The sequence below is a fragment of the Athene cunicularia genome, unplaced genomic scaffold, assembly GCF_003259725.1.
Source record: "Athene cunicularia isolate RWA unplaced genomic scaffold, athCun1 SCF_1, whole genome shotgun sequence".
NCBI classification, from domain to species: domain Eukaryota; kingdom Metazoa; phylum Chordata; class Aves; order Strigiformes; family Strigidae; genus Athene; species Athene cunicularia.
Genome location: NW_020799155.1, coordinates 1,902,543 through 1,930,540, shown reverse-complemented (window position 1 = coordinate 1,930,540; position 27,998 = coordinate 1,902,543). Strand labels below are relative to the sequence as shown.

General features: G+C 41.1%; 1 protein-coding gene across 2 annotated transcripts in view; it reads right to left on the bottom strand.

Annotated features, from left to right (window-relative positions):
• RNF150 (ring finger protein 150) overlaps positions 1 to 27,989 on the bottom strand; it is a 151,975-nt gene extending 123,986 nt beyond the window's left edge. The window contains exons 1-3 of one of the 2 annotated variants that reach the window (XM_026866966.1): positions 27,650 to 27,989; positions 26,765 to 26,819; positions 26,269 to 26,359 (exon numbers count right to left, since the gene is read on the bottom strand). In XM_026866966.1, the coding sequence (XP_026722767.1) occupies positions 26,269 to 26,359; positions 26,765 to 26,788 (115 nt within the window). In that variant the 5' untranslated portion in view covers positions 26,789 to 26,819; positions 27,650 to 27,989. The remainder of the gene's footprint in view (positions 1 to 26,268; positions 26,360 to 26,764; positions 26,820 to 27,649) is intronic. The other variant, XM_026866967.1, reaches the window with a different exon arrangement.
• Positions 27,990 to 27,998: the final 9 nt, after the last annotated feature.

Here is a 27,998-nt window from a genome sequence, read left to right as displayed (position 1 = left end):
GGGAACCGGGGGGGTGTCGGGGGGACAGGAGGGGGTCGACGGGACCGGGGCGGGTCGGGGGAACCGGGGAGGTCGGTCCCGTCCCTCCCGGAGAGGGAGCGGAGCTCGGGGTGCTTTGCGATTAGTTGGTCACACCTCCGAACCGTGGTTTTAGCTTTGATTTTTATTTTTTTTCCCTCTCTTTACCTGACTGCTGTCGGATGAGAAGCTAAAAAAAAAATTCCTGGTGTGGATGTTATAACATACTTATGCCCCGCGGCTGAGAGGGATAATCGCTTGTATGTCGGGTTTTAAAATACAAACCCAATAAGTTTTGCTCTACGTTTCTGAATGATAATGACTGGCACGTTTACCAAAATCGGGTGTGCAGCCGACCAGAACACTGAGAATGGGGAAGGTGAGACCTCAGAGAATGACAGAGGAACCTCAAGGAGCCACAGAGCCGCCCCCTGGAAACAAACTCCACAGACACAGAACTGTTTAATTTTGGCTCCGTGAAAGCCCAGATGTGCTGGTCTTGGCTGGGATAGAGTTAATTTTCTTCACGGTAGCTAGGATGGGGCTGTGTTCTGGATTTGTGCTGGAAACTGTGTTGATAACACCGGGGTGTTTTATTTACCGCTGAGCAGCGCTGACACAGAGCCAAGGCCTTTGCTGCCTCTCACCCCACCAGCGAGGAGGCTGGGAGGGGGGGCACAAGGAATTGGGAGGGGACACATCCCGGACAGCTGACCCCAGGGATATCCCAGACCATATGGCTCATGCTCTGCATATAGAACTGAGGGAAAAAGAAGGAAGGGGAGATGTTCGGAGCGATGGCAATTGTCTTCCCAAGTCACTGTTACACGTGATGGAGCCGTGCTCCACCTGCCTGCCCATGGGAAGTGGAGCATGAATTCCTTGTTTTGCTTTGCTTCCTTGCACGGCTTTTGCTTTCCCTCTTAAACTGCCTTTATCTCATCAACCCACAAGTTTTCTCACATTTACCCTTCCAATTCTCTCCCCGGTCCCACTGAGGGGAGTGAGCAAGTGGCTGTGTGGGGCTTAGCTGCCAGCTGGGGTTAAACCATGACACCGGATTTGGGGATTTTTAATGTATAAAACACACCAAGAGAATTTTGGCCAAGACTCAAATGCCTCTCAAAAGGGTCAAAACACAACTGACTCCCATGTTTTGTCTATCCTAGTCCAAGTGAGTAACAAAAATTCTGCCGTTCCATAACTATGTTCAGTAACAGAAGGATGTCTCACAGGATTAATAGATATTGTCTGGTTTAGCCCCATCATTATTAAAACCTGCTGCTAGAAATACCATTCCCTTTCATTTAGATGAGATGATGGAGTATGTTGCTGGTGTCAATATTTGCCTGTTTCCTGTTTATGTTCATAGCTGCCACTGATTTAAGCAAACATCTAGATGACAGCCTTAACCGTATTTTTTGAACAAGTTATTTCCCTGAAGTTGAAAAAAGTGAATTTGGGAGAAAAACATACAGGTGAATAAGGGAATAAAATAGAGACATTTACAGGGAAATGTGCGTTAGCGAGAAGTCTACCATCAAGCAAGAGGATAACTTTCCTCAAAAGCCCGTTCCTGGAGAAGTGAAGTCGGCAACTGAGAAGAAAAAATTCCCGTGTAGCACTAACATTGAGAGACAAAAGTAGATGCCAATCCACATTAATTAGAAAGTGTTGAGATGTCATAAGGGAAGCAAAAGCCATTAAGGGGAAAAACCATGCCTGGAAGGGCTATGGGCAATAAAGCATTTGTATATTTGGAAGAGTAAGAAGTATGATTAGAAGAGAAGGCAAAAAAGGTATAAATGATCAAGAAATAATTCAGGTTTATATCTGGAAAGAAAGGGAGATGTGTTTGCCAGATTACTGCCTCCTAAAAGAGAGATTAAGAAGCATCTCCTAAGAACATACAAAAACCAGCAGACCTGGAGAAATGGCACACATGAATCCCAAAAGAGTGGGCAGGACGACAGAGAGAATAACCAGCTATCTGACACTACTTCATGTAAATTTTGGCATAACAGGAAAATCTTGAAAGACTGAGTGTTCAGTTTCCTGATAAGATCCAGAAAAAATAAACATGGTGACCAGGTAGTTCAAGGCCTGCTAGCCTAATGTTAACCAACCCCAAGAAAAACAAGAGAGAAAAAAATCTAACACATGGATAAAGTTTGTTTTTATGGGAAGTGGCCTGCCAAGCAAACATGATTCATGTTTTTCTGAGGAAATTATCCATGTGGTTAGTAAAGTGACACAGCCACGGCCGTAACAGGTTTTTGAGAAGTGTGTTACTCAATGATACATGACATTCTCATTACACGTGTAAACTATTAAGGACCAGTTAAGATGAGCTTAGTAGAAACAGAAAGTGTTTTAATAGAGCTCAATGCAAAAATACGACTCCAGGTGACCGAAACCGCCAGCCACTCTGGAGCAGATCTGGGGAGTGTGTAGTTTACTCTGCACACAGAGAAGGATTTGGGGGTCAGAGTAGGAAGGGCTTATGCTAAACGCCCAGAGAAAAGGGGCCTAAAGAGGATGCGGCTATCCTCAGGTGTTTCAGAGGAGTAACAAATAGGAGTAGAGAAGCGATTTAAACTCTGCATGAGGCATCAGAGAAGCAGATACTGGAAAGTGTCCAGTTTTGGTATCTGCATTTAAAAAAGGATATTGAAATACTACAGTAGGTTAAGAAAGGAACCCTAAAAATAATTTGAAATAATTCTTCTCCAATGAGAGATTTCAGGTCCGAATTTATTCACCTTCTCAAGGAAAGAGGCAATATGATTACATTGTGTAAGTACCATCACAGGGATATAACAGCAGGTACTAATAGGCTCTTTAAGCTAGTGGATAAAGGCATAACAAGAACTAAAGCTTAGACTAGACGGTGCAATGTAGAGCAAAAATAGAGCCACAAAGAACAAACACAGAGCAACATAGAGCAAACTGATTCAACAGTGATTGCTCATTGGAGAAAAGTGAGACTGTCCTGGAAAATGAAAGACAATCTACGCTTATATCCAAATTAAACAATAAAAATATACCCCTGGAAAGCATGCTTTATTTAAGTGCAAGATATGAAATTCTTCACAATTGATTTATAACCCAGTGGTTGCTTCTCACCTTAAAAATACTCCTCAATTTAAACAACAGATTACCTTTGTTGCTGAAAGCAGAACTACAGTTTACTATGTTAATGCTTTGACTTATAATCACCCAGTTTGGTATAGCAGTTGGAGGTTCTTCCCATATTATTTCTTTCTGTTCACAGAAACAGCTGAGGTTTTCCCTTTGTCTGGCTCCCCAGAGCTCTGTTCTGGTCCTGGCAGAAGAACACCGTACTTTCAACTACCATCCAAGCAGTTGTCAACAGTTGCTCCCAGGCCAGCAAGACATTTGCCACAACTCTGCCCTAGCCAATGCTCTCTCCTACAAAAAAAACCCCAAACCCTCTGACTTTTGCCCCACTCTAGCCTCCACAGAAGCATGCAAGGCACTCATTCAGCATCATCACACATCTCTTTGCCTGGATTACAGTGAAAAGCACAATCTTTATTTTTATATACTATTGAAAATTATTTTACAGTGTCTGCAGCACTGGGGTGAGGGGTGTATCTCTGAATTTTAGGTGTTGTATATGATTTTAATAACATATTACAAGTTCTCCTCCCCGTTTTCCGTGCTTCTGAAGTGAGATTAATTCCAGCTGAACTATACCTTGTAGAAAGTTACAAGACGATCATAATCAAACGTAAATATGTGAAATGTGGTCAGTAAGTAGAAGTAGCATGTGGGGAACTCCAGCTCCAGATTTTTGATATACAGAAACTCAGAAGCTGAATTTAGGTGACAGCTGATAACAAGCAAATGACACATTGACATTCACTACGTGACTGTCTCTAGTATGTGCCACAATACTTTGTTAGATTGCCCTTTCACAAGGTAAAATTCATTATTTTATACCCTTTTTTTCGTTTAAAAGGTAATTTGCTATGCTTAGATTGTGCTGGATTGTGTGTCTGTACCCAAAATTTCAAATTTCAAATGATCTCAAAGGCAATGGCTAGAAATTGTTTCAGTTAAAGGTGAGGAATGACTAGGCTGCCTAAATTCTGCTGAAGTAGGGATTTACATGGAAGTTAGGTATCTTAATCCAGAAGAATACTGAAGATGGCATTGCAGGGTATTGAGAAGCCTCAATTAGGTGGATTGGCTCCCTTTACCATTAATGGAAAGATCCTGCGGCAAGCAATTCAGAGCATGCAAACTTGATGCCTTATTGTACATAGGACCTAGAGACACCCAAAGATCCTGTCCTGAGCTGAACACTGGGAAAAACAAACCTATGGAAAATACACACCACAGGGTAGGTGAGAAATCCCACCTCTCTCTCTCCGCTCAGGAGGTTTCGGTCGGCAGCTCAGTTTCCTCTGCATCGAGTGTGATGAGTCCCCCCGTCCCCCCCCCAGGGGTAGGACCCCAGCAGGTACAGCTGGGAGAGACTTGGGGTTAGAGATAATTTCAATGCAGCCTGAAGGTTTCTTGATGCAGACGGACAGTAGGGAAAGCTGACTGAAATATAATCTCTCTGCAGGTCTCTCTTTTGCCTTCCCTAGCTATGAGACTGAAAGTGATTCTTGTTTACAGCTGGAGAAGAACAGAAGAGCTGTTATCACTGGGAGACCAACATAGGATGAAGCAACACCTCACCCATTCGCTGCCAATACTGTGCTCTGAGTTAAAAAACCCAGTAAATTTGTTAATGCAGAGAGTTAAACGAGCAATAAATTTTTTTATTGACCTAACTGACATTGTTAATACTCCATCCATCTTCCTATTCATATGCTGATAGCCGTATTGCCTGTCACTTCATTACAGAATCCTGCCTTAGATTGGAATACTGCTGCATTCTTCTGTAACGCTGTTTGAATTACTATAGTTGCTACTGTAGTTCTGGTTTCATTTACTTAGGTCAATTTAATATTCTTGATAATACTCTGATGCTCTAAAGAAATCTTCAGAGTAAAGTTCCAGAAAAAACCTGTGTTCCAGCCAAGGTAAACTCCTCACAGGAACTATAGGAAAGGTTCAATAGAATTTATATGGAAAGTGAACTTTTAATTTAAAAATTATGAAAAGGGTTGAAAGGAGCTTTATCTTGTTTGATCTTTATTAAGCTTTCATAGTGAGATGGTGCTCCCTGTGTCCCAAAGGAAAAAATTGCCATGTCTTACCATGTTTATTTAGCATCTGCTTTTGTTATAGAGACTTTTTTTGTAAACGACAAGAACCCAGGAGACTGCTGCTGACGAACACCTTTCTGCCTGTTCCTTCTTCTGTTATAGCTTCTTACAAATAAAGAACATTTGAAAGAAACATGTCTCCTTTCTGCAATCTCTTTCTCTTCCGTAACAGCTCACTCGGCTCTCTTAAACTTTTAGCATTTTCCACATTTCTCATTACTCACATGTAGAGCCCTACTAAGCCCTCAGTCAAAATATTGGCTTTTCCTTTGCAACGTAAAAATATCAAAAAGTTACTTTTCTCCTGTTACTAGGTTATTTTCCTTGCTCTCCTATAAAGGGAATTATTTGTCTTACTCGGAGAAAAAGTGAACGGACAAAATCCAGCCCCAGCCCTGCAGGGTAGCCAAGGGGTCAGGACTGGGCCAGCACTCCCCGCTGTCCCAACCAGGCAGTTTCTCCTGTGCTACACCAGTAACTTGATTTCAAGTGCTCACCTTACTTACTGCTCCTTTCCTACCTGTCTCCTTCTACAGCAGAGCATGTGTAACCAAATATACCAAAGGTTTCCCAGGCCCTAACAAGCTACTGTTATTAAGCTTACCAGCCTCCATAGACTACAGTGTGCAGGGAAGGGAGGGAACTACTGTGACTAGCATCAGATCCAGGTACCTCCATCTTCCTCCTTGAACAATCAGCCTGACTGGCAGGAGACAGCCTTTAGCTTACGTGTGGGATAAGGCTCAAATCTGTATTTCTGCATCTGTGCTAGCTGCTCTGGTGCTGGCAGGCACACACAGTGAAGCGCAGCCCTGCTGAGGCAGAATTTCTTAACATGCAAGAATTCAAGCTCCAAAGCAGTGTCAGTTCCTAGTGTTTTAATAAACTTCCGGGGGAAATATTGTGAAGAACCTAAAAGAAGCTGTAAATTATAACAGAGATTCTTTCTAAAAAAACAGATAAATTGGAAATATATTAGCCAAGACTGTGTAAAGAGTGGAACCTGCTGCAGAAGCTGCATAGACATTTGTGATTAGAGATCATCTGTGCCTCATGATAGAAGTTCATGTGATCTGGAGTGAAAAGAGTCATGCTAAGTGCCAGTTAGGTGGCTCATAACTTCTGTGGTTTAACGATAGATCTTGGAAGTAGAGCTTTCCAGCTACATGTCATTCTCTAAGGCCTAAAAGAAATAGAGTTCAGTCACTGTGCAGAAAAACACACTGTCTATTGTGGACAGCATGTATTAAGTATTACTGCAGTTTTCCGATTAGTGGCAGAATCCTGCTTCACAGTATTTTGGTTGAAACGTATCACAATATGCTACATAAGAGGTAGTATTCACATGGACAATTACTTGCTCAACAGACATCTTGCATCTTGCTTCTTAAGCAGTCACCGGTGGAAGATGGGGCAGAGCAACAAAACACCATGTTCGCCTTGCCAAGGCTACATCACAAGTTCTGAGTGCCATAGACATGAAGAAAGATTTTCTAGTGGGAGGCTCAGCTTTTGAGAGGACACCCATGAAATTTTCCCACTGTTGCTGAAATGAAGCTCTTAATTGCCCACACGTAACAGGGGACAAGCTACATGTGCACATCCTAGCTATAATTCAGAGATTGCCCACAAATTGATGTTTCCTTTACAGTGTTACACTTCCATAAAGCTACCATGCTCAGATCAAAAGCTGAGTGTACCCAGTGACACTGGGATGCTAATGTCTGTCAAGACTTCCACCAACTCTGAATGTAATAATGAAAAAAAAAAAAATACCCAGGATAACAGTAGAAAAGTTTATATGGCCCAATTCAGACATATGTAGATTCCTGGTCTTGCTTGAGAGAGAGTAAGCATATACCTGAACTAATTGGGCATTTTCCTACGCTAATACACCTTGCTGATGAATTCAATAGAGCATTGATACAGTGCCACACAGGCAGCAAATACAGACACTTGGCCAGATGGAAGATAGCAATACGTTCTGCTGAAAACAGATGCGTGAGATTACTAATGGCGGTTTTGCAAGAGTGATTCCTGGGATTGATCATATTTAACACGATCGTTAATGACCATAGTGCATACAAACAAAATGGGAGATTCATGGAAGACATAAAATAAGGTGCCATTGGCAACAGAGAGAAAGGCATGTGTGGAATACAGGAGAACCTTATCGATCTGAGATGTGATGGAATTCAATAGTAAATGATGCCAGGTCATGAATTTACAGACTAAGAATACATATTTTTTCCCATAGCTGGAAGTTCATTCGTTGGGATAGTGGTTCATGAGGATGTCAATGTCACAAAGATGCCATTAACACCCCCACACCCCCTTCAAATGTGGCCTTAAAATGCATTAGCAGACAGGATCAGCAGCAATGGGGGCCACACAAATCTTCTCACATAAGGCCTCCAGAAAGCCCACCTGGACTTCTGTGTTAAGAGGAGCTGTACGTGCAGAAGACACAGGAAAGGGCAGCTAGGAGAGTGAGGGAATGAAGAACTGTTTATGAAAATAGTTAAAAGCTTGGCAACAAGGGGAAGGCCAAAGGGGATATGGTTGCCCTCTGTTGGTACATCAGGGCGGCTAAATGCAGTAGAAGGAAAATAGTTTAGGATTTATCACTTAAGAAGAAGACTGCGAGTTGATCATACATAAATGAATACACAAAAAATGCAGAAAAGGTTTTAATTAACAGAACTAAAGTTTTCTAATTACCTAACTGGAATGAAAGGAGACATGTTAAACTGATGTGAAGGAATTAGTAAATGATTGCATGAAATAGCAAGGTTTGGACTAGATGATCCAGGAAAACCCCTTTGTCTCTACCTAAACTTAGCTTTAAAAGTTGACAGGATATTTATTTCCTTCCCCTCCCTTAAAAATAGAATAGATAGTGTTATTGGAAGACACCAGATGGTGCTGTCACAGTTTTATAAGCTCAATACATCCCGACTTCCATTTTTACAGGTTATGGATGAAATGCTGTGTAGCTGTGTCACATTAAGCATATTTTATGATGTTCCTGCATATGCTATTAAAGTTTGCTGCTCAAATCTGTGACTGAGCAGGTTCTCAGAAGCAGTGCTACTGTTCAAAGGAAGCCCTTTTGTATGTAGATATTAAAATTCCTCTTCAAATAGTATTTTTACCACTGGTTTGAATGAAAATTACACTGAATCCTAGGGATGCCAAGCACATGAAAATGATGAGAGCCCAGGATTTTGCTGTCTCATTTTCTAACTTCCTTCACTGGATCTTTCTTTAAATTAAGTGGAAGGATATTTGTTACCTGGACTGTGAACTCAGACTACAGCCTATGAAAACTTTGAACACAGAGTTAAAGGAACAAGCACACATAGATGTTACTTAAAAATCTGATAGAGCTCAGATGGGTTTTATTAATTTTGCACTATTACCACTTCTCATCCTCTTTGTGCTTTAGATCTCTGTCCTCCTATAAAGCTAGTCTTTAAAAGTGAGTGTTCTGAATTCATCACTCCAATACTTCCGATATTTAGAGTTTAGATAATAGCCCTATCGTTTGTATTGTGTCCTCTTATACATTTATAAAGTGTTTACCACTACAATTAGAACAACAGAGAAATAGTCCATGCAGGGTAAGAACTGATGAATGATTTATAAGTACTTTTAGCAAAAAAGTCATTCAGGGAAGTTTGTTCATCAAGTTCTAGTTCTAATCTCTGATGTGAGCTCTTTTTTTTTTTTTTTCCCTTCATATAGAACTGAGCACAGCAGTTTCTAATAACACTGCTGTTGTCTGAGAGAGTTAAACTCAAATTGCTTAAATCCCCTCAATACATTGCACCTTTAGTTGGCTTATGCCTTAGTCAATATCTTCTCTAAAAGCTTGTTTTTGCAAAGGGACTAAAAGTTTTGTTGTCATACAAGTCAATATAATGGTTCATTATAACAGTGTCTTGGGAGAAGAAAAGGCTTTTCTGGAGTCGTATGGGTTTGTTTTTGTTACAGATTGTAGAGACTAATTAGGATTCCTGTAAGAGGATCCATTATGATCGCCTATTCTGATTTCCCACAACGCTAAACTGTTAATACTGATTTTAATAGCAGACATCATTCCTAGGTTCATGTTTTATGAGACGTCACAAAAAAAAAAAAAATGTCAATTTTCAACTTGTTAGCGTTTCAAGAATTTATATAGGGTTTTATTTTCCATTATACTTTTCAAACTCTACAAACTAAGTTTTGATCTCCAAAGGAAGTTTGTAGAAATTAATTAGTTGACTCCTAAGCTACCCATGAACAAAAGCAAAAATTACTTCTGCTATAAATCATTTTCCCCTTATTATCCAAATCATCAATAAAAAGTAGCAAAATGTTTTAATAGGTGGCAAGGTAAGGCTGCTCTGCTCATGTTGTAGATGACAAAAAGTACATATAAATGCAAAACAGGCATTTAACAAAAATCTAAGGTTCTTTTCTCTAGGCATAGCATAGCTTTGTTCTGGTTTCTTTACCTTGAGCACTTCAATCCTAAACAGAGTGCTTAGTTTAGTAACTGAATGCAACTACCTGTTCTGGCACATACAAGCTAACAAGAAGTGTTTTTCCCAAATGCCTGCTTGCTTCCAAATAGCCCAGCAAAGTCTAAGATATTTTATTATATTTATCAAATATCAAGTGTTTCACAGTCTAGCTTTTGGAAAATCAGTCTTCAGGTAAGTTTTTGAAAGACAGGAGCCTGAAATGATTTGTCAGGAAGCCCTCAACCCTTTAGTCTGTTAGGACCTCCAAAGTGGTCAGAGAAAGCAAAGGAGACTTTCTCTGCACCCTGAGGCAGGAGAAACCTCACAGCCCCCTCTCCTCACCATGCCGGGGCAACTTAGGGCTCTGCGCTGCAGGGGCGAAGGGAAGGAAGGCTGTGACTGAGAAATGTTATTGTATACTCTTAAGAGTAGTGGAAGATTGTATTTGGTGATATGTGCATGTGTAATTTTTACAGAGATAGCTATACTAATGTGTTTTCTGCCAGTGTTCTGCTGCTTAAAAAATTTCTTCTTCTTATCATCATCATCATCATCATCATCATCATCATCTTTTAAGGTATCTTTCATGTTGCTTAAAGGTCTTCTGGATGAGTGTCCTCTCTCTGAGCAGGAATCATCTGTATCTTCCTTCTCTATTTCCAAGCAGAAGGAAAAGTTCACCAGAATGAAAATGCTCCATTTCCTCTGTAAATATATTTAAAACTTTTATGGCAATTATGGGGTACCTGGTAGCTACCCAATCCCTCATTACAAGGAAGCACTTGATAGACATCCTCAGAGTAAACCTGCAGCTGTGGGCCAGCCTCCTAAGAAACTGACTGCTCATAAAAGTTACTTCAGGCTGTTTTCAGTGCTCCAGAGATTTGACCCGTGTTTCCTCCCAGTATTTTAAATCAAGATGGGAGCTGACAAGCAGTAGCCACACCAAAACATTTCTCTGCCTTTCAGAACTGGAGAGCTACTGACTTCTGGAAAAAAGAAAACCAAACCAAAAGAAGAAAATCTATCATTTGTGTCCTATGCCTGTTGGCCACCTGGGAGTAGGGACAATGGTCAGGTGTTGGTCACTGACACGGGTTAGGAGCAGACCATGACAGTGCCTGTGTCTAGGCACCGCTTCATGCCTGACTGACTGTGTAGTAATGTGCATGTGTGGTCGTTTCTAAATTGGGTTTTCCTGAAGACCTTCTGATGTCCTGTGGACACCAATTAGTCCTGGACAACAGGCCAGGCAACACCACTGGAATGTTGCAGCTACTAACTATGGAGATACAGCAGCCAGGGTAGGTGGAAAATAAACATATCACATACTTGGTGTGCTACAATCCACGGGTAGTGGCAACATTTTCACACTGTTTAGGAAATATATGTGTTGCCTTCATGTGTATCAGAGTGATTTGTGCGGAAAGAAAACCACTTTCTTCTTGTGGTCTATTTTTTCTGATGCTCAGCCTAGTGATTTATTCATAGGACCTTGGAAATGGATGTAGTTTAGCAGACATACAATCTATGTGAATCAGCCTCCCATCTCTGAATGGTCAAAACAAGGAAACACATTGGAAGGTACAAATCTAAGTGATAAGCTGATGTGAGGTGATTCGTCCTCTCATCATTGCCTCCAGCTCATATTATACTGCCTTCCAGAAATGACTGTCTTCAGTCTTGAAGCACAAGATCTTTGCTTTGTGCTAGAATCAACCACCAGAATGATGCACCCTAAAACACGTCACAGTCCAGGCTCTGAGTTTTCCAATACTCTGTTACAATGACATCTCACGGTAATGAAGACTATCTCTTGTGTTTCTAATCAAGCCTTTCTTCCCAAGGATATTGAGAGGTTTAGATGTGCTCCTTCACTGATATATTGAGATTAGAATTTTTTTCTATTAACTTCCCAATCTTCAAGGCTACAGATTTTACATTAACGTTGGCAATGCATAACAAAAGAAGAATGACATACCTTAGGTCTGTACACGGCCACTGAGGGCTACTTACACATCACATTTCATAGCATACTGCGCTACCTAGCAGAGGCAGAAGGGAAGTCTAGCAATGATTTTGATGCTTTACAAGGAAGATAGTTTCCTTCCTCAAGCCCATCGGTGCTTTAAATCACATTTCAATTCAGTCAAAAGATTTTTAACTTTCAGACTATAGTTGAACATAAACAATCTCAATTTAAACAATGCAAGCTTTTTACATGATTCAAGGTGATTTTGTAACTCTAAGGGAATATTGTGAGCATGAAGTATCATTAAAAACCTAGCCAATGTGAATTTAAATTAGATTATTTATACAAAAGTAATTTTAGAAATACATTTTTCTCCAGTTGATGCAGAATGTTTAGTCTCTTTACTTCAGTCAGCATAAACAGTGAAAATACCATACTTTCTTGGATACTGGCACACTGCCACAACGTTTGGGTTGCACAAATTCAGACTGATAGGATATTTACCTAGAAGGATCTAATTGCACAAAGTTTATTTGCTTTTTTAAATTTCACTTTCATGGATTAAAACAAAAAAATCCCATTTCAGTTTAGAACATAAACCTCGAGTGAAATTCTAGCAATGAGGCAAAACCGTACTCTCTGAGAGTAATCTTGTACTCCCCACTTAAATAAAGGACTTGAATAGTTGGTGTTGCAGCCAATGTTGTGACTCTCCCTGATTTAATAAAAATTCTAACTCCTTTATACATGGGACGAACCTGAAGCTTTAGCAGATGACCGCAAGAGGTCATAATTGCTCCATGAGAACAGTTTCTCTGCCTTCTAGTAAGAAAAACCTTGGTATCTTCTCAAGTGTATTGGACTTATTCAATATTTACACGAGTTAAAAGAAATGCACATAAAACCGGCATAACTGAGATTGTTTTGCTTTCTTCATTTAAAAACAAAAATCTGCAATAAATTTAAAGTGATATCTTAAAATATATACCTTTATCTTGAATACATCTTTTCCCACTTTCCTTAGATTTCTTTTCTGAACCTTTCCACACACGGACAGTTCAACTTTAACACAAGGTTCAAGGAAGGTTATATTGTTTGGGACATTTTTCTTTCTAGGAGAAACAACTACTTACCAGTCTAAAATAATGGATGATAAAAATCACAGCTCACATCCTTTCTTAAGAGATCTTTTGACCTTCTACAATCAACCTGTCCCTCGCCCTGTTCTTGGCTTTAAAACCCGGTTGAAATATTACAGAAATGCTTCTTCTCCACTTTGTTATCTGACATGATGCTGTCTCACTAGCATAAGGAGGCAGAAAAGTCTGAAAACTGTTTTATACTTGGAGCCCTCCAGAAATGCTCTTACCCTGATTACATCTAAAGCTTGCCAATTTCTTTTCACACAATCTCTTGAAAATTACACACTTTCTTAACTGCACTTGCACCTAAAAATTCTTATCTAGGAACCCATCTCATGTCCTAACAGGAGCTTCACCCATCTCATGGATTTACAGGAGCTTCCTTTTGTCTTGTCCTGGCAAATGCAATCTTGTCATATTTAGGCCAAGTCAGAGTACTGTTAAAATGAGATCATCATGTTATCTTGTCCCTCTTCTCCCCTTTCTTCATATTCCTCCACTAGCTATTCCTTCCTGGTCACACAAGATTTTTGATACCAACTTCACCTTGAGGGGCATCACAGTCTCTTTTGGGTTTGCTACTGCTGCATCCTCACCCATCTTGCCATCCCTCTGCCCACGCTGCCAGTCTCTGCTGCCCACTCTGTTTCCATGAAACACTGCCACGCTTCTTTCCACCTGCTTCACAGAGAAGAGAAAATCACTTTGTCTTCCTTCAAAAGCCTTCTTAAAACCAGTGTCACCTATTCAAATGGCAAAATATCAAACCCTATGTAGCCAGGCAGCCGATTTGCTTTGATCACTGCCAATTCTTCTTACCTCATTCTTTCCTAGTCTTTCTCATAAGCTCATCTGTATCCAGCTGTAAGATCTTTGAAGGGGAATCATCTTCTGTATTTTCATGATCCCTTATGCAATAACGTCCCACTCAGTTCTAAGGGCTCTATGCAATGAAATCAAATAAGCACAGATTAAGTATTTAAATTATGAGGCAAATGGCTTGGATAACTTATTTAGTGCGGAGACATGGTCAGTCTGGGAATGGGTTTGAATGTCAGCAAATTCCATCTGGTTCCAAGCAACACACCAAACAGTTCAAAACAAAAGTATTATCTTGACTACAGACTGCCTTCATTTGGGACCTACAGGACTCCAGAGCACGCTTCCAAGACCAGTCATGATAGAGAAAATATCAAATTCACTGAAATCAACAGCAAACGCCCATTGATTTTCAGCAGAGCTGGGATTTCATCCTCAGCTAGGTAGGCAGTTCAGAATCACATCAGCACAAAGAAATTGTTGTAGTGGCCATAGTCTCATCTGGTGATATCACCATGGAAACCTCATCACAGATCAAAGCTAACAATCCAGTAGCATTCAATTAGCACCAGTGTCAGGCTACTCTCACAAGCAGCTACGATTTATTGAAATACTAAAAGCTTGCAGGACAGATACTGCAAAAGGAAAGAAAATCAATTCATTAATTTCATGGATATATTACAACATGCAGATTTTTCAGCTATAGAGTATATTTGTCATTGTACTTTAAAATTATTTTTAAATAAAGAATTCCACAATTAATATTTATTTCATATTTTACCCATGACTGTCCTCATCTCACTTTTTCTAACCAGCATGGCTGTTAACTAACATTAGAGAAACAGAGAAGCAAACTGAAAAAGAATTATGTTGGGGTAATAAGTGTACTGCTAATGTACATTCGACCTGCAGTACAGACAAAAAGCACAGTGTTGTGGCTTACATTTGAAAGCTGTAATATAGATTAGCTCTATCAAACAGATGACTTTGTCCTCATATAGAGAGATGGTTATTTTTTTTGCAATATATGAATCAGTCTAACATTCAACTATTCCGAACGCTCTAACTAGATTACCAGACCTGACAAAATAGATTTTTATGTTAAATCAAGAAGAATGAGATAAAAAATATACCACCTAAAATTTTCTAACTTCTTATGGCTACTTCCTGGAGTGTAACAAAACCAACTCCAGTTGATTTACATCTCTACTGTATTTCCCATGAAAATTGCAACATACTTTATGCAGGCCAAGTTCTCTTCATTCTTGTACCAAATAGCCTTAATGTAAGATTTCAGATCTTCCACATTCCCTCAAATGAACATTGTCTGCTAAGTCATATTATGCATATGCACAGATATTTTCTTAGTGTCCAAGCAGTACAAAAGTATGCTAGCTTTATTACTCTGCTAAATCAGTTATTTTATAGCTAGACAGAGGAACTCAGCAAGCTCTGCAATCAGTAGCGAATCCAGGCCCTTTTAGGTAGTTTAAAGTTCCATATCCCATGCACATTTCATGAAATGAGGAAAAAATGATGCCAGAGTTTTCACTCCTTTTTATTCACAAATCCTATACAAAACCTTGATTCCTTCAGTGTTCAAGGGAACCCACTCCCCCCAAATTTCTCTGCTCATGGCTTCAATTCAGCATTTGACCCCAAACATCTCCTTCCTAAAGTAACTGCCTTTCTTGTAGCTGTATCTACTAATCCTTTGTCGCATCTTCTCTCAGCTTATCTGTTCTGCCTGCTGGCTAGATAAGGATGGCTATCTAGATGGCTAGATAAGGAGCCAAAAAGCATAGCTGGGTTTATCTCTTAAAGCCACACAAGTTTTCCCTGCATTATCAAATTTTACAGGCGTAACTACACCAGGGAAGGTAGCAAAGAATCCCAAGTGACAAGGGAAAGGGGTGCTATGGAGACTACACAGTACCCTGGGTTAGCTAGTGCCACTTTATGAAATTGTGTTCCTTCTTCTCCTGCCTTACATTATGTCTCTCTTACAGGACTCAGCCAGTGCAGACTTGCTATCTGTGGCCATGCCATACTCTAGCTTGCTACCATGTACCATGATTTTAAGCTGTTGCCTCTGCTTTAAGTGGTGCACCTGCTACATCAGCTATGTGTTACTCGGAAATAGAACTTCATGAAGCCATTGCAAAGGGAGGAGTTGGGAGCTCCATCTGTTACTGCCAAAGATTTAATCCAATGTGCTTCAGAACAAAGGGAAAAGAAGTCTCCTGCTTTCTTCTTTGCTGTGTGATGGCTTTCTGCAAGTGGGATCTTGGCGTGTTCCCCAGTTCGAGGTGGCAGGGGACTGCGTATCTTGCCCTTTTCTCTTGCACAGCTTATGGAAGCACTCAAACACCAAGTATATTCTGGGGACTTTCTTCTCTCTCTCTTCCACAGTTTTACTTTGCTCAGTTTTGTTGAACAAATTATTATTTCAAAGCAAAATATATTAATAATGAGATATTTAGGAATTTGAATTTCTTGTGTAAGAAGAACAGCAATTTTACTTTTTCTCCAGCTCAAAAGAATCAGCTCTGAAATAAGCATGAAAGCTGCAACAGGAAAGGCAAACATAGCTAAGAGCTGAAAACGCAGCAAAAGGATTAGGCGTGCAGACTAACAAGTGACCAGGGATTTACCACTACAACCCTGTAACTATGCGGGCTGAGAGGGGATTGAAGCACCAACCTGAGGCTGCGTGACCAATCTTGCCCACTTGTTAGGGCCAAGGCCTGGACCAAGGTCCTGTCACTGAGGTCCCACGGCCAGAAAGAGAACCTGAGGCAACAGCCAAGTCCCACGAGCTCAGGACGGATACCAGGATGTGAGCCAACAGACATGGCACAGCCTCCACAAGCGCCAGCTGCTGCCCAGCCTGGACACCTCTACAGCTGCCCTGACAGAGCAGAGCCCCCCAGCTGCCAGTCACTGCGGGGCACCCCTGGGGTTACCCAGGGCTGGCCGAGAGGTTGTGCTCATCTGTCAACTGCCAACAAGCCTCAGCTAGGGAAAACCTCACAGCCCTGCCAGTCAGCCAGTCATTTGGTAGGCAGCAAGGATGTTATCTTGCAGACAATAATGAACAAAAGCTTTTGAAGGGCTGCTAATGGGGGTGCCATCTTCCATCAGAGCATGAAAGTGGAAGGTCTGTTTCTGTAAAATTCCCTAAAGGGAAGGCAATAAGAATTGTGTGGCAACCCATTTCCAAGCTGGATAATTGTATTTCATGTTCCTCTGCATTTATCTCCTCGTCCTTCTTTTCCAAGGATGTCAGCCCTATTCCCGCACCCTATTTATTAGCTGCAACTGCTCCACAAGAGATGTAGCTGCACAACAGAGATATGGCAGCAAACTCTCTGCAGAAAATATTTGACTCGCTTTCATTAACTGCTTTTATTTTAGCACCTCAGTTCCAGCTTTGTTCTTAGATGGGCTGTGTCACACAGAGCTCTCTGTAAGCCTCTAGTGTACATTGATACATAGCAAGGATAGAGTATCAGCAATAAGAAAACCACTCCAAACTTTACATCAGCTCCACCTCAGATGCAAACAATGCCATCTGCCAGCTACCCAAACATTTGGATGAGATCAGCACCAGGCTGAAGAGCAGCTGTTAAAGTTGAATCCAAGGAAGTCTGATGTAATGGCAGATCAGGTTACTGAGAGGAAAGAACGTATAATTTCTTTAGCTTTCTCTCAGGACACCCTCCCAGTGTTCTTTAAGAGATGCCTGGCACAGATATCCACCAAGACTCCTTACCCTTGTGCCTACCCAATTATGAAATGAAAAAAAAAAAAAAAAAAAAGCCTTCTTGGGGTCAAACTCAGACTCACTCATCAACTTTGTGACACCTGTGGTGAAAAAATATAGCCTTTTAGAAAAGCTCTGATTAAAGAGGAAAGTTCCTAGCAGAGGTCCATTTACTCAGAGCTCAGCCTGCTGCAAGCATACCGTAGAAGTTCCCCTGGGAGCAGAGGGTGACTTCAGAGCATCCCATTGTGAAAGCCCGTGGTGGGAAAGGGCTGTGACAGGGAGGACCCAGCACACTGCACAGGGACACAGCCTGACTGGCTGCAGTGCACAGGCTGGTGTACAGCTGGCAAGTGCTCTCACCCTGCCACAGGATCTAACTGGCTCTGTCCATTCTGCAGAGACCATGGTAACTTGTGTTTTAAGAGCTTTCAGCCATTAGTTTCTTCCTAACTTGACCTCAGTGGGTAGTCTTCAGGTGTCTTAATCACAGAATCACAGAATCATCTAGGTTGGAAAAGACCTTGAAGATCCTCCAGTCCAACCACTAACCTCACACTGACCGTTCTCAACTCCACCAGATCCCTCAGCGCTGGGTCAACCCGACTCTTCAACCCCTCCAGGGATAGGGACTCCCCCCCTGCCCTGGGCAGCCCATTCCAACGCCCAACAACCCCTTCTGCAAAGAAATACTTCCTCAGAGCCAGTCTAAACCTGCCCTGGCGCAACTTGAGGCCATTCCTTCTTGTCCTACTGCTGTTACTTAGTTCAAGAGACTCATCCCCAGCTCTGCACCCTCCTTTCAGGGAGCTGTAGAGGGCGATGAGGTCTCCCGTCAGCCTCCTCTTCTCCAGACTAAACCCCCCAGTTCCCTCAGCCAAACGACCTGTGCTCCAGACTCTGCACCAGCTCCATTGCCCTTCCCTGGACATGCTCAAGTCATCCAATGGCTTTTTTGTAGTAAGAGATACAATTCTTTGTATTGTGTTCATTCCTGGAATATCTTTATATTCATCTACAGAATGGCCTACTCACCTCATTTGACTTCATTTGTGCCACACCATGGGGGGTGGGAGCAATGGCATCCGAGAGGTGAAGGTGAAAAGTGAGGGAGGCTGTGACACAACTGTGCCCCTGGGTGCCAGCACGAGGCGTGAAAACACTAGGCCTGTGTGAAAATGTGACTAGGTAAAGCATAATGTTAACATATACTCAGTGAGTGAGCTTGGAAATTCTCTCCCAGTACCTTCAGCAAGTATTTGCAGGCTGACACATGCGTCTTACATGTACTCTCCTCATTGCTGAGTACCTCCAAATTCCCAACCCACCAACAGATGAATGTTACAGCCCACGCCTGATACAGATCCACCAGTGACTGAGGAGACACCTGAGCCTGGGAGCATCCCACAGCCAGGGATATGTGCACAGGACTCTGAACACATCACTTCCACCTTTCGCACAAGTGACTCCATTTTGGTTTTACATTATTAAGGATCTTAGTTAGGGGTCCTTCTTTGATCTTCCTGGGAACTTTAAGAGATCTGGGAGGAACTGCTGGGATGCTGAATTTACTGTAGTCCCCAAAACCTCGTGAATAAATTCATCAAGCTATATTTTTTGACAAACCAGTTACTTGATAGTCTTGATTAAACCTTTTTAGAATGACTGGAGGCTCTGTATGTTATTTATTCATACTTGAGCACAGAAACAGTCACTCATGCATAGAAATCCTCAGTGACTCATGAAATGATGTGCTTACTTATGCAGAGCAATCCTCAGTAACTCACACACTGACACACTCCTGCCCAGACTTACTTGGTAACATGCACAGCGACAGACTGGCCCAGAGCACTTATTTTAGAAATCCTCACAGGCTCCCACAAGGGCCTCTTCTCCCTTGAAGCTGAAAACAAAACTCCCCAGCAACTCCAGCCCACACTGCCAAACATGCTCATCCACCTCCTCCTTCGAGTTGAGCCTTTTCTCACCACTGTGGTATTTCCCCACTGAGGGTTCCCCTAAGGTCGCTATGCACTTATGAAAGGAAATCTAATTTTCACTACCTTCACATTTTAATATCAGAATGCCAAAGAGCTGCTGTTCTGCCGTTCGGGTTTTATTTTGTTTTGTTTTATATGGAAATTTTACATTAAACAAACATTACATGACAGTCAAGGGGATGAGATGGCTCAGGGGATTGGTAATGGGCTGTGAAGCCTTTCCTTTCTAGGCTAGTGCTCCAATTCATTCTAGGCTGTTCTAGCTGGATTTAATATTGGAAAAAAGTGTGCTCATTTAAAAGGTCTGAGCTCTTTGAAATGAATTAGATTTAAAATGAACTGAGCAGTGACAAAAATACCACTATGCAAATAAACTCCACCAAGCAGCCACTGGAAAAAAAAACAAATGGAAGTAACATTTTGCTTCAGATGGGTAATGATAGAAATGAAAATGCTCTGGTAACATACTGGCTGCCAGGGGCACCCCATCCATCTTCCAGCCCAAATCTGTTACACAAGTAGCTTTCGTGTAGCTACTCAGAGTGGGTCAGACCAAGAGAAGCTGGCAGTGAGCGAAAGTTATTGCTACCTAACTTCACTCATCATCGTGCAAATAGAAAATTCAAAGCCTCAAGGCCCTATCCCCTGTAGAGAAATAGTTAACTTCATATAAAATACATAGCCACATGCTAGCTGCAGATGGCATTAGTCTGTCCAGTGACATGGCAGTAGCAGGAAATGTAACAAAACAACCGACCTCAAATATCTTGATGATACCTCCCATGACCCATCAGACGTGCACTCAGTCCAGAGACTGCACAACTACAATGACTTAGAGAGAACTCCACCTTGTCAAAAAGAGCTATAACCTAGTAAACATTGTCAAAGAAACGAGATGCCAGTCCAGGATGCTCGTTTCAGAAACTGCTTGCTTTTTTCTTGTCCTTCTTTTGGAGTTTTACCTTAGGTACATCAGCGTTGCAGTTTCCACCCGTGTTTTAAATAATACATAAATAGAATAAGTGAAACAGACTCTTCAATTCCCCCTTATACTCCATCAAAAAGGCGTTTGCTCAGCTTTTTAACAACCACCACACTTGGAACACTTATTATAAAATGAAAATATATTTCACAATATATCACCCATTGGTAAACTCTAGCTCAGAGTAGGATTACAGATTCATTACTCCACAATAAATATAAATAAGGAGTTTAGTGAACATTGTGAGCACATGACTATTTGTAGTGACACTTCAATAACTCTAAATGTACAGGTACTTGAGAAGCAATAGAACTGTTATTACAACTTTGTGCTATAAATGAAATCTAACAAAATACAAATGAGAATGAACAGAAACTACTGTCAGAATATCACCTAACAGCAGTGGAACATAACCAAATGGGTTTTCTAAATCAATCAGAATATTGAGGACTGATGTCCATGCCTAGAAATGGTTCCAAGTCTTGCTATTCATAGTGCCATAAGCATTAAATTTGACACTCAATTACCTGCATTCAAACATCTTATTTATAATACGGGTCTTACATCGCCTACAATATGAAGTTCAGTATGTGATGAATTGCTGCATGATGCTTTTATAAACACTGGGTTTAATTCTGTTCTTTATTCCCAATGCTTTTCAAAAACATGGTGGGGGAAAATAAGATGGGAGCTTGCTAAGTTTGTGAAAGAGGTAAATGAGAGAGCTCCCTGCAATATCAGGAAAGTGAACCGGTGATGCAAAAATTCTCTTTCAGCCCTCTGAACCAACAGCTAAACCATCCATGTTGCATACCGTAAAGCAAACAATCTGTCCTTCAGCTTTCATTAGCTGAATAAATTCAGTATTTAATTCAGTCAGTGCTCAGTACCACTGACATTAGTCTCATCTAAATGGAGCTATAATTAGACAGGAAAACCATTCAGTTTGCATTTGCATAAGATTTCTACAACCGAATTCTACTGAACAAGGAAAAGCCATAATTAAAAGAGAAAAATTGCGATTAAGATAAGAAGTGACACAAAAGAGGAACTTGTCACACAGCTCAGTAACTGAGGAAAAACATGGAACAGCTGAAATTCTAAGTTTCTTAGCACAGATATTTCAGAAAAAGACGGCAAACAAATACTCTGCCTCATCTAGGCCATAATCCAACTGCCTTTGAAGTCAACAGGATCCTCCTATTCAGAATCTTTTCAGGGAGAGTTGTTAAGCCTGGGAAATGGTTGTCCAGAGCAGTTGTGTGATCTCCATCCTTGGCAACATTTAGCTAGACAAGGCCCTGGCCAACCTTATTTGATGTGGAAATTTTCAGCAGGAGGCTTGGCTAGGTGACATCCAGAGGTCCCTTCCAATCTAATTCTTTGTGTTATTTTAATAATACCCATTCTAAATGACAAGAAGGTTTCTTGTCTTCAGTGTGTGAGGCTCCAGCACAGCTTTTCCCTTCCTTAACCACTCCTACTCTGAACAATTTTTTTCCATACACAGTCATAATTCCCCTTGCTGCAGATTGTGACTGTTGCCTCTCATGCTTTCACTGTGCACCCTTGAGAAGAGTCTGGCCCTGCCTTCTCTATAAATTCCTGTTAGGTCCTTGAAGTCAGCAATTAGATCTTTCTGGCCTTCCCTTCTCCAGATTAAACAGCCTCGGCTCTCTTCATACATCACACAACTACAGTTGCTGAACCTTGACACTGTCCCACTGTTGCTCTCTCTCTCACACCGTGGTGCCCATTTGCTCTTCCGCCAGAATGGGCTTTTGCTCCCCCATGTTACTTGGCAAACTGACAGAAAACCACCCCAACCCATTCTGATCTTTCTTTTTGCCAGATACAGCACATCGTTTTGGCCTCCTCCTAGGCACCAGGTTTCTTAAGTTTCCTAATGACCTTGGCAAAATTTCCTTCCACCTGCCTGCATGAATTCTTTACCTTGAACAAAGATTAACAGGTATTAACTGGTCCATGCTTACAGGGAGACTTGCAGGAAGTCTATAGGAACTTCACCCCCTCCTTCTCCTTCCTCTCTGCTTTAGCATCCTTATGTAACACATCTCTTCACTCATGCAGTACAGCTGCAGCTGTGCAGCTCCTATTTTAGATCAGGCCTGAACTCAGGTAATCGTACCAAGTATTCCAGAAAATATCCTGGGAGACATTTTTGATACTACTATGTTTTTGCTAGCCCTGTTGGAAACACCACCTTCGGTATACCCTAGAACATTACTCCCTTTGGCACAGACGCTTGGTAGGCACCCTGGGCAGTTTTCATGGCACCTAGCTTTAGCTGTCTGAAAAAAGTGACCATCATGTCCTGAGAGAGATGGTTGACCTTCCTTCAGGTGCCTATCTGTCTCTGCTGATTAGAAGGAGAGGCCAGACAACAAGTTCAAACGCATAAGCTCATCATTACACAGCTGAAGTTAGGTGAATTAATCTCATATCCTGTGACCAATTAAAACACTCACATTTTTCATTCTTCTCTGTCACTTCCACCTGACAAGCCTCCAGCAGTGTGAGAGAAATTCTTGTCATCAGTCATCCTCTGTCTGACCTTGATTTTTTTTTTTTTTATTATTTTTTCCATTTCTGTCACACAGGTGCTCCTGTTTACTTCTATCAGGTATCTCCCTCTTCTACACACAAAGCCTCCCAGTGTCACATATGCAGCAAATTTATCACCATGTGCCAGCCTTTTGATGGGGTCAGAGGGAAGAGAAACAAGATAATTTACAACATTACAATCTCACCATGGAAAAATAATACTAGTAACTTGCCACCGGCCAGCAAGTTCTTTGTCCATCAGAAATAATAATTGCTTACCCCTTCTGTTATAAAAGCAGTAACTGATTAGTCTTACACTATCCCCTCACCTCAGGAATCTTAATTAACATATGATACCACATTAAATGTTTTACAGAAGTGCCAGCATTAGCTTTAGTGCATGTCTTTCATCTTAAAAAACAAAACAAAAACCCCCCAACAAACACCGATGATAAAATGCTGCTTAGTTCTTTGTTGAAGTCATGGAGGAAATGTGAAAATATACAACTTGAATATCACAGGAAAGATTAATAGATTTTAATAAAGAAGTTGGCAACTGAGTGGGCTCCCTGACTCAGGGTTCTAATCCCTTAACAGCAAATTCTCTTTTTTCTTTTATCTCTCTTTTTTTTTTTTTTTCTTTTCCCTTCTGATACATTTCCCAAACATTGACCAGACAAAACAACCATTTAGAGATTTCAGGGGAAACAATTCTCCAGGGCTAAGATTAATGATTGTAAGCATCAGTTATAATAGCAGGGGGAAAACACACATACACAAAATCCTTCTAATTCAAGAAGACCTATTTTAAAATATTATATTTGAACATGCCAATTCAGTAGACACCAATAAAGATTTTTGCTTCTTTTGTTTCCCTTTTCTTTATGTAGTTAAATCAGCAAGGATAAATGTCTACAAACAAAATTATCTTACGTCAAACAAATATTGACATGACTTTTAAGGTTAGTTGCTGCAAGGCCAGGATTTAAAAACAAATTAAATTTGATGTATGCCATTTCAAAGGTCAGTTAGAAAGGTATATGCTGCACCCATTTTACAATGCAACCCCCAGGGAGGCAAATGTATTGAATGCTGCAAGGAGACATTGAAATAATGAAGATAATTACAGTAATAGGTAGGTAGGTAATAGGGGCTTAATTAGATCAGAACAAGCATGTTATTTAGAGAAAAAGAAATTGCAGTGTATTAAATTAGAAGTAAATTACAACAGCTCAGGTCAGTATTTATTTCTAGTTGATAGTTAACACGCTTTATTGTATCTTTAAAGGGACAGAGATATTACAGCAAGAGGCAGTAAAAATGTTTCATTAGCATCCAGCACAGTCCAGTGTCACTGCATATGAAGGTCCTATCTCTCCCAGAATAATTCTGTTCTGAAAGAGGTTGTACACACACCTAATTTCCTGATTTTCCTTTCTGATCTCAGTAATATTCAACAGTAGAAGTGAGAGGGCATGAATCCTTTATTATTACTTGAGTAGCTTAAGGAATAAATAAGTGTTCATCCCCAAAACATGCCCTCACTGGAGAGGAAGAGTTTCTATGAGATGAGCAGATGAAGGAGTGAGCCACAGCAATTCTGAAGATGGTTTGTGTCCCCATGAGCTGGTACATGGTGCTGCAGTGGTACCACTCAGCTTCATCGCTGGAAAAAGCAAGGCCCACCTTTGCTCAGACACTGTTCCCAACACTTCTTTTCAATTAATTATTCCTGTTTAAAATGTTTGTGAATTTACTGCCTTAAAAATGTGTATCTGACCAGCAGTCAGTATGTAATTCAGAGTTACTGCTCTGTCCTGCCACATGACTCCAAAACCTGAATGAAAAAAGGGAGCGAGGTGGAAAGAGATTACTCAAAATTTCAATGTTCTATTTTGGAGGGATTCTGATTTATTATCATCCTGTGGCCCTTTGCATAGGTGAAATTATGAGATGCGTAGCAGAGTGAAACAGGAGTGAAAAACAATGCGTGTGCAGGGTACGCCTTTAACATGTAGATACCAACCAAGATGGCTGTGCTGTCATTGCATCCTTTAGTTTACAAGAGTGACTTTCACTGAAGGTTCTCTTTAGTGTACAGCTTTTACTATGCAGGTAGCACACTTTAGGGTTAAGACTGCCACTGATATCTGTGCTGTCGTGCAAGCTCTTGACTGGACAAATACCTCTGTCGGGCAATGTAGGGAGGCCCTCAGAGTCTTGCCCTGTTTTCTCAGCTAGACAGACAGTGGCCATTAAGCAAAAACATGACAGTTCTGATTCTCTGTAAGGTAATATGGAATGATGATAGTTCAGAGACACACACACTGTCCTTCCAGGGCTCCTCTTACAAAGGTCACTGAAAACACCTTAAAGGTAGGCAACTCCCACTGCTTTCTGCATGTATCTCTGAAACAACAATAGTAGGCAATAGTTCCCCAGAGAGTAGTCCGGTATTGCTAATGGAAATTCTGTAAGCTCTAAATTGGCTATTCTCATCTTTTTTTTTTTTTTTTTTTTTTTTTTTTTTAAATTCACTTGTATTACAGCCCCAGGTCACTTTACCCGTTCTGAAAATAAGGTATTTTAGTGTTCATGAGTGAAATGACTAACTCCTGCCATCTAGAGGGTCGTTTCGGGAACATAATCGAGGCAGATAGAGCTTCACGGGATAAAATAAAACAGCTGGTTAAAAGCCATTTAAGTGAGACCAAGATAAAAATCTTTGTGTCTGCCTGTGTCCTTGGGATACTTCTAGATTTTTCCCTCTCTTTCACTCGTGTGTTTATGTAAAAACGCCCACTCAAAGGAGAGGACAATCATCACCTCTGTGGATCTGTGTTTTTTCTTCAACAGCTCCATTCATTCATGAAAGTAAATTAGCAGACTAGGTTAATTATTCTAAAATTGATTACAAACTTTCTGGTTTTAATTTTTTCCAATGCTGTATCATTTATCCTCATTGTGTTCTTATATTCATGACTGTCTAAAAAAATAGAACAGGCACAATCAGAATAAAAGAATTAATGGCATTCATTAAGAAGTGGGAATGACACAAAAAAGCTCTAAGGTCTCATAAAAGATCATATTTACTGCTTAGGTTGTTAGTTAAATAGCATGTAGCCATGGCTACTAACGATAGTTAAAAATTACTTCTCCACATCTTTCTTAAAAAGGAGAAAAGTCCCGTGATCATCATTAACTTTTGTCTTAAATGATAATGCTGTTTTCTGTGTGTCCCACTAACCTGGTGTGAAGATTACATCCTGAGGGAAGACACGCAAACAATTTGTTGTGGGAGATACAATCCTGGCCTCAGAAAAGTTGCAAGTGTCTTCCTGGAAAGGCAGTGGTGGCCAGTGAATACCTGCCTCTCTCGTTAAGACAAAATCACATTCCCTAACTAGCAGCCAACTTTCAGTAAGAAGTGACTGACCGAGTACAATGTGAAGCAATACAACTGCCCCACCTGACTGAATGGATAATCAAAACACACAAAAAATAAAACAGTGCCCTAGGACTTACTTATATGAAATAGGTATCAAACTCTTCCGAGGCAAAAGACTATGAAATACACTGGAATTAACTGCTCTGTGATCCTTGTAGTCATCTTTATTTAGATATCTATATGATACATCATCTAATGGTTTTCACAAAGGGTTTTCTAGGCAATAAGCACATGAGAAATAAATATGCCTGAAGGAAGAACTTTTGATTTTAAAATGAATCAAAGACATCCTTACACCTCTACTTGCGCTGTATGTCATTTATTAAGAGTTAGGCAAGGGCTCATCCTACCTACAAAGAAAAGAGAGCAGCAAGTCCATATAGCTGTCTTCACTGCATACTTTACACCTTATGTAGTATCTTACATGTCTGCCAACCAAACCAAACTCCAGAGGTCACAGCTCTCGCAGAACTCAAGCAAGCACCACTAGGTTACAAGCCTCTAGGTGACCAAGTTGGGAAATGAGGAGAAACAGACTGAACTTTCCTTCTGAAAGGCAGGTGGATCTGTGGCAAAGTATGACTTGCATAACCTCAGGCAAGACAGAGAGAGCTGTGTGCAGGATGTAATTATGGTATAGATATTATTTCCCTTTTTAAGCTACGTGGCGTTTCTACCGTTAAGATTAAACAGTATTCTGAAAACAGATGGAGCCACCAATGAAAGAGTTCAGAGATAACTTTTCAGGTGCCAGCCCTAATCAATTACAATCACAATTAATTGTTGCAATGACTATGTCCTAACATTTGGTCTCTGTCAAGTGAAAGTTGTGGGGCAATCACCACAAAAGCAAACAAAAGTTGAGGATGGAACAACCACTGAACGGTAACATCCATACAAATGAAAACTTTTGAAACACAGTGAAACCAACAGCGTATTTTAAGTGAGGGGAAAGATTAGGACCCCCAAAATAACACCAGATTTTTTTTTTTTCCTGATTCGCTTCAGAACACAGATATTAATGTGAAGAGTTCTGGGTTGGTTTTTTTTTTTTTTAATACAACAATATGTAAGTGCATGCAAATGCAGTTTGCGTGGTAACACCCAGCAGTCAGTAGTACGTAAGATGTAGGTGCTAACTACTGATTAAGAGTGCTGCCTCTGCTATCCATATATTTACCATCTTTTATGACGTCTCCTCCTAAAACTCTGGCAGCACCTTTCCCTGCAGCGTGGAAACGGTGCCCTTTCTTGGTTCCCCACGACTCGACGGCCAACCCGCGGGCTCTGCGATTCCGTGAGCAGAAAGCGCGGGCTATTTTGTCGCTTGTTTCTCTGCCCCGCTCCCGCCAGACGGAGCTCCGGGCCTTCCCGGCTCCCCGAGGCCCGCGGCTCCGCTTCCTTGCCCCTTCAGCCGCCCCGACCCAAGCGGGCCGAGCTCCGACCCTGGCCGCTCGCCCCCACCGAGCTGGGAAGGAGGGGAGAGGGCGGCGGCCCACCGGGGACAGCGGCCTGCGGGGGCCGGCGCC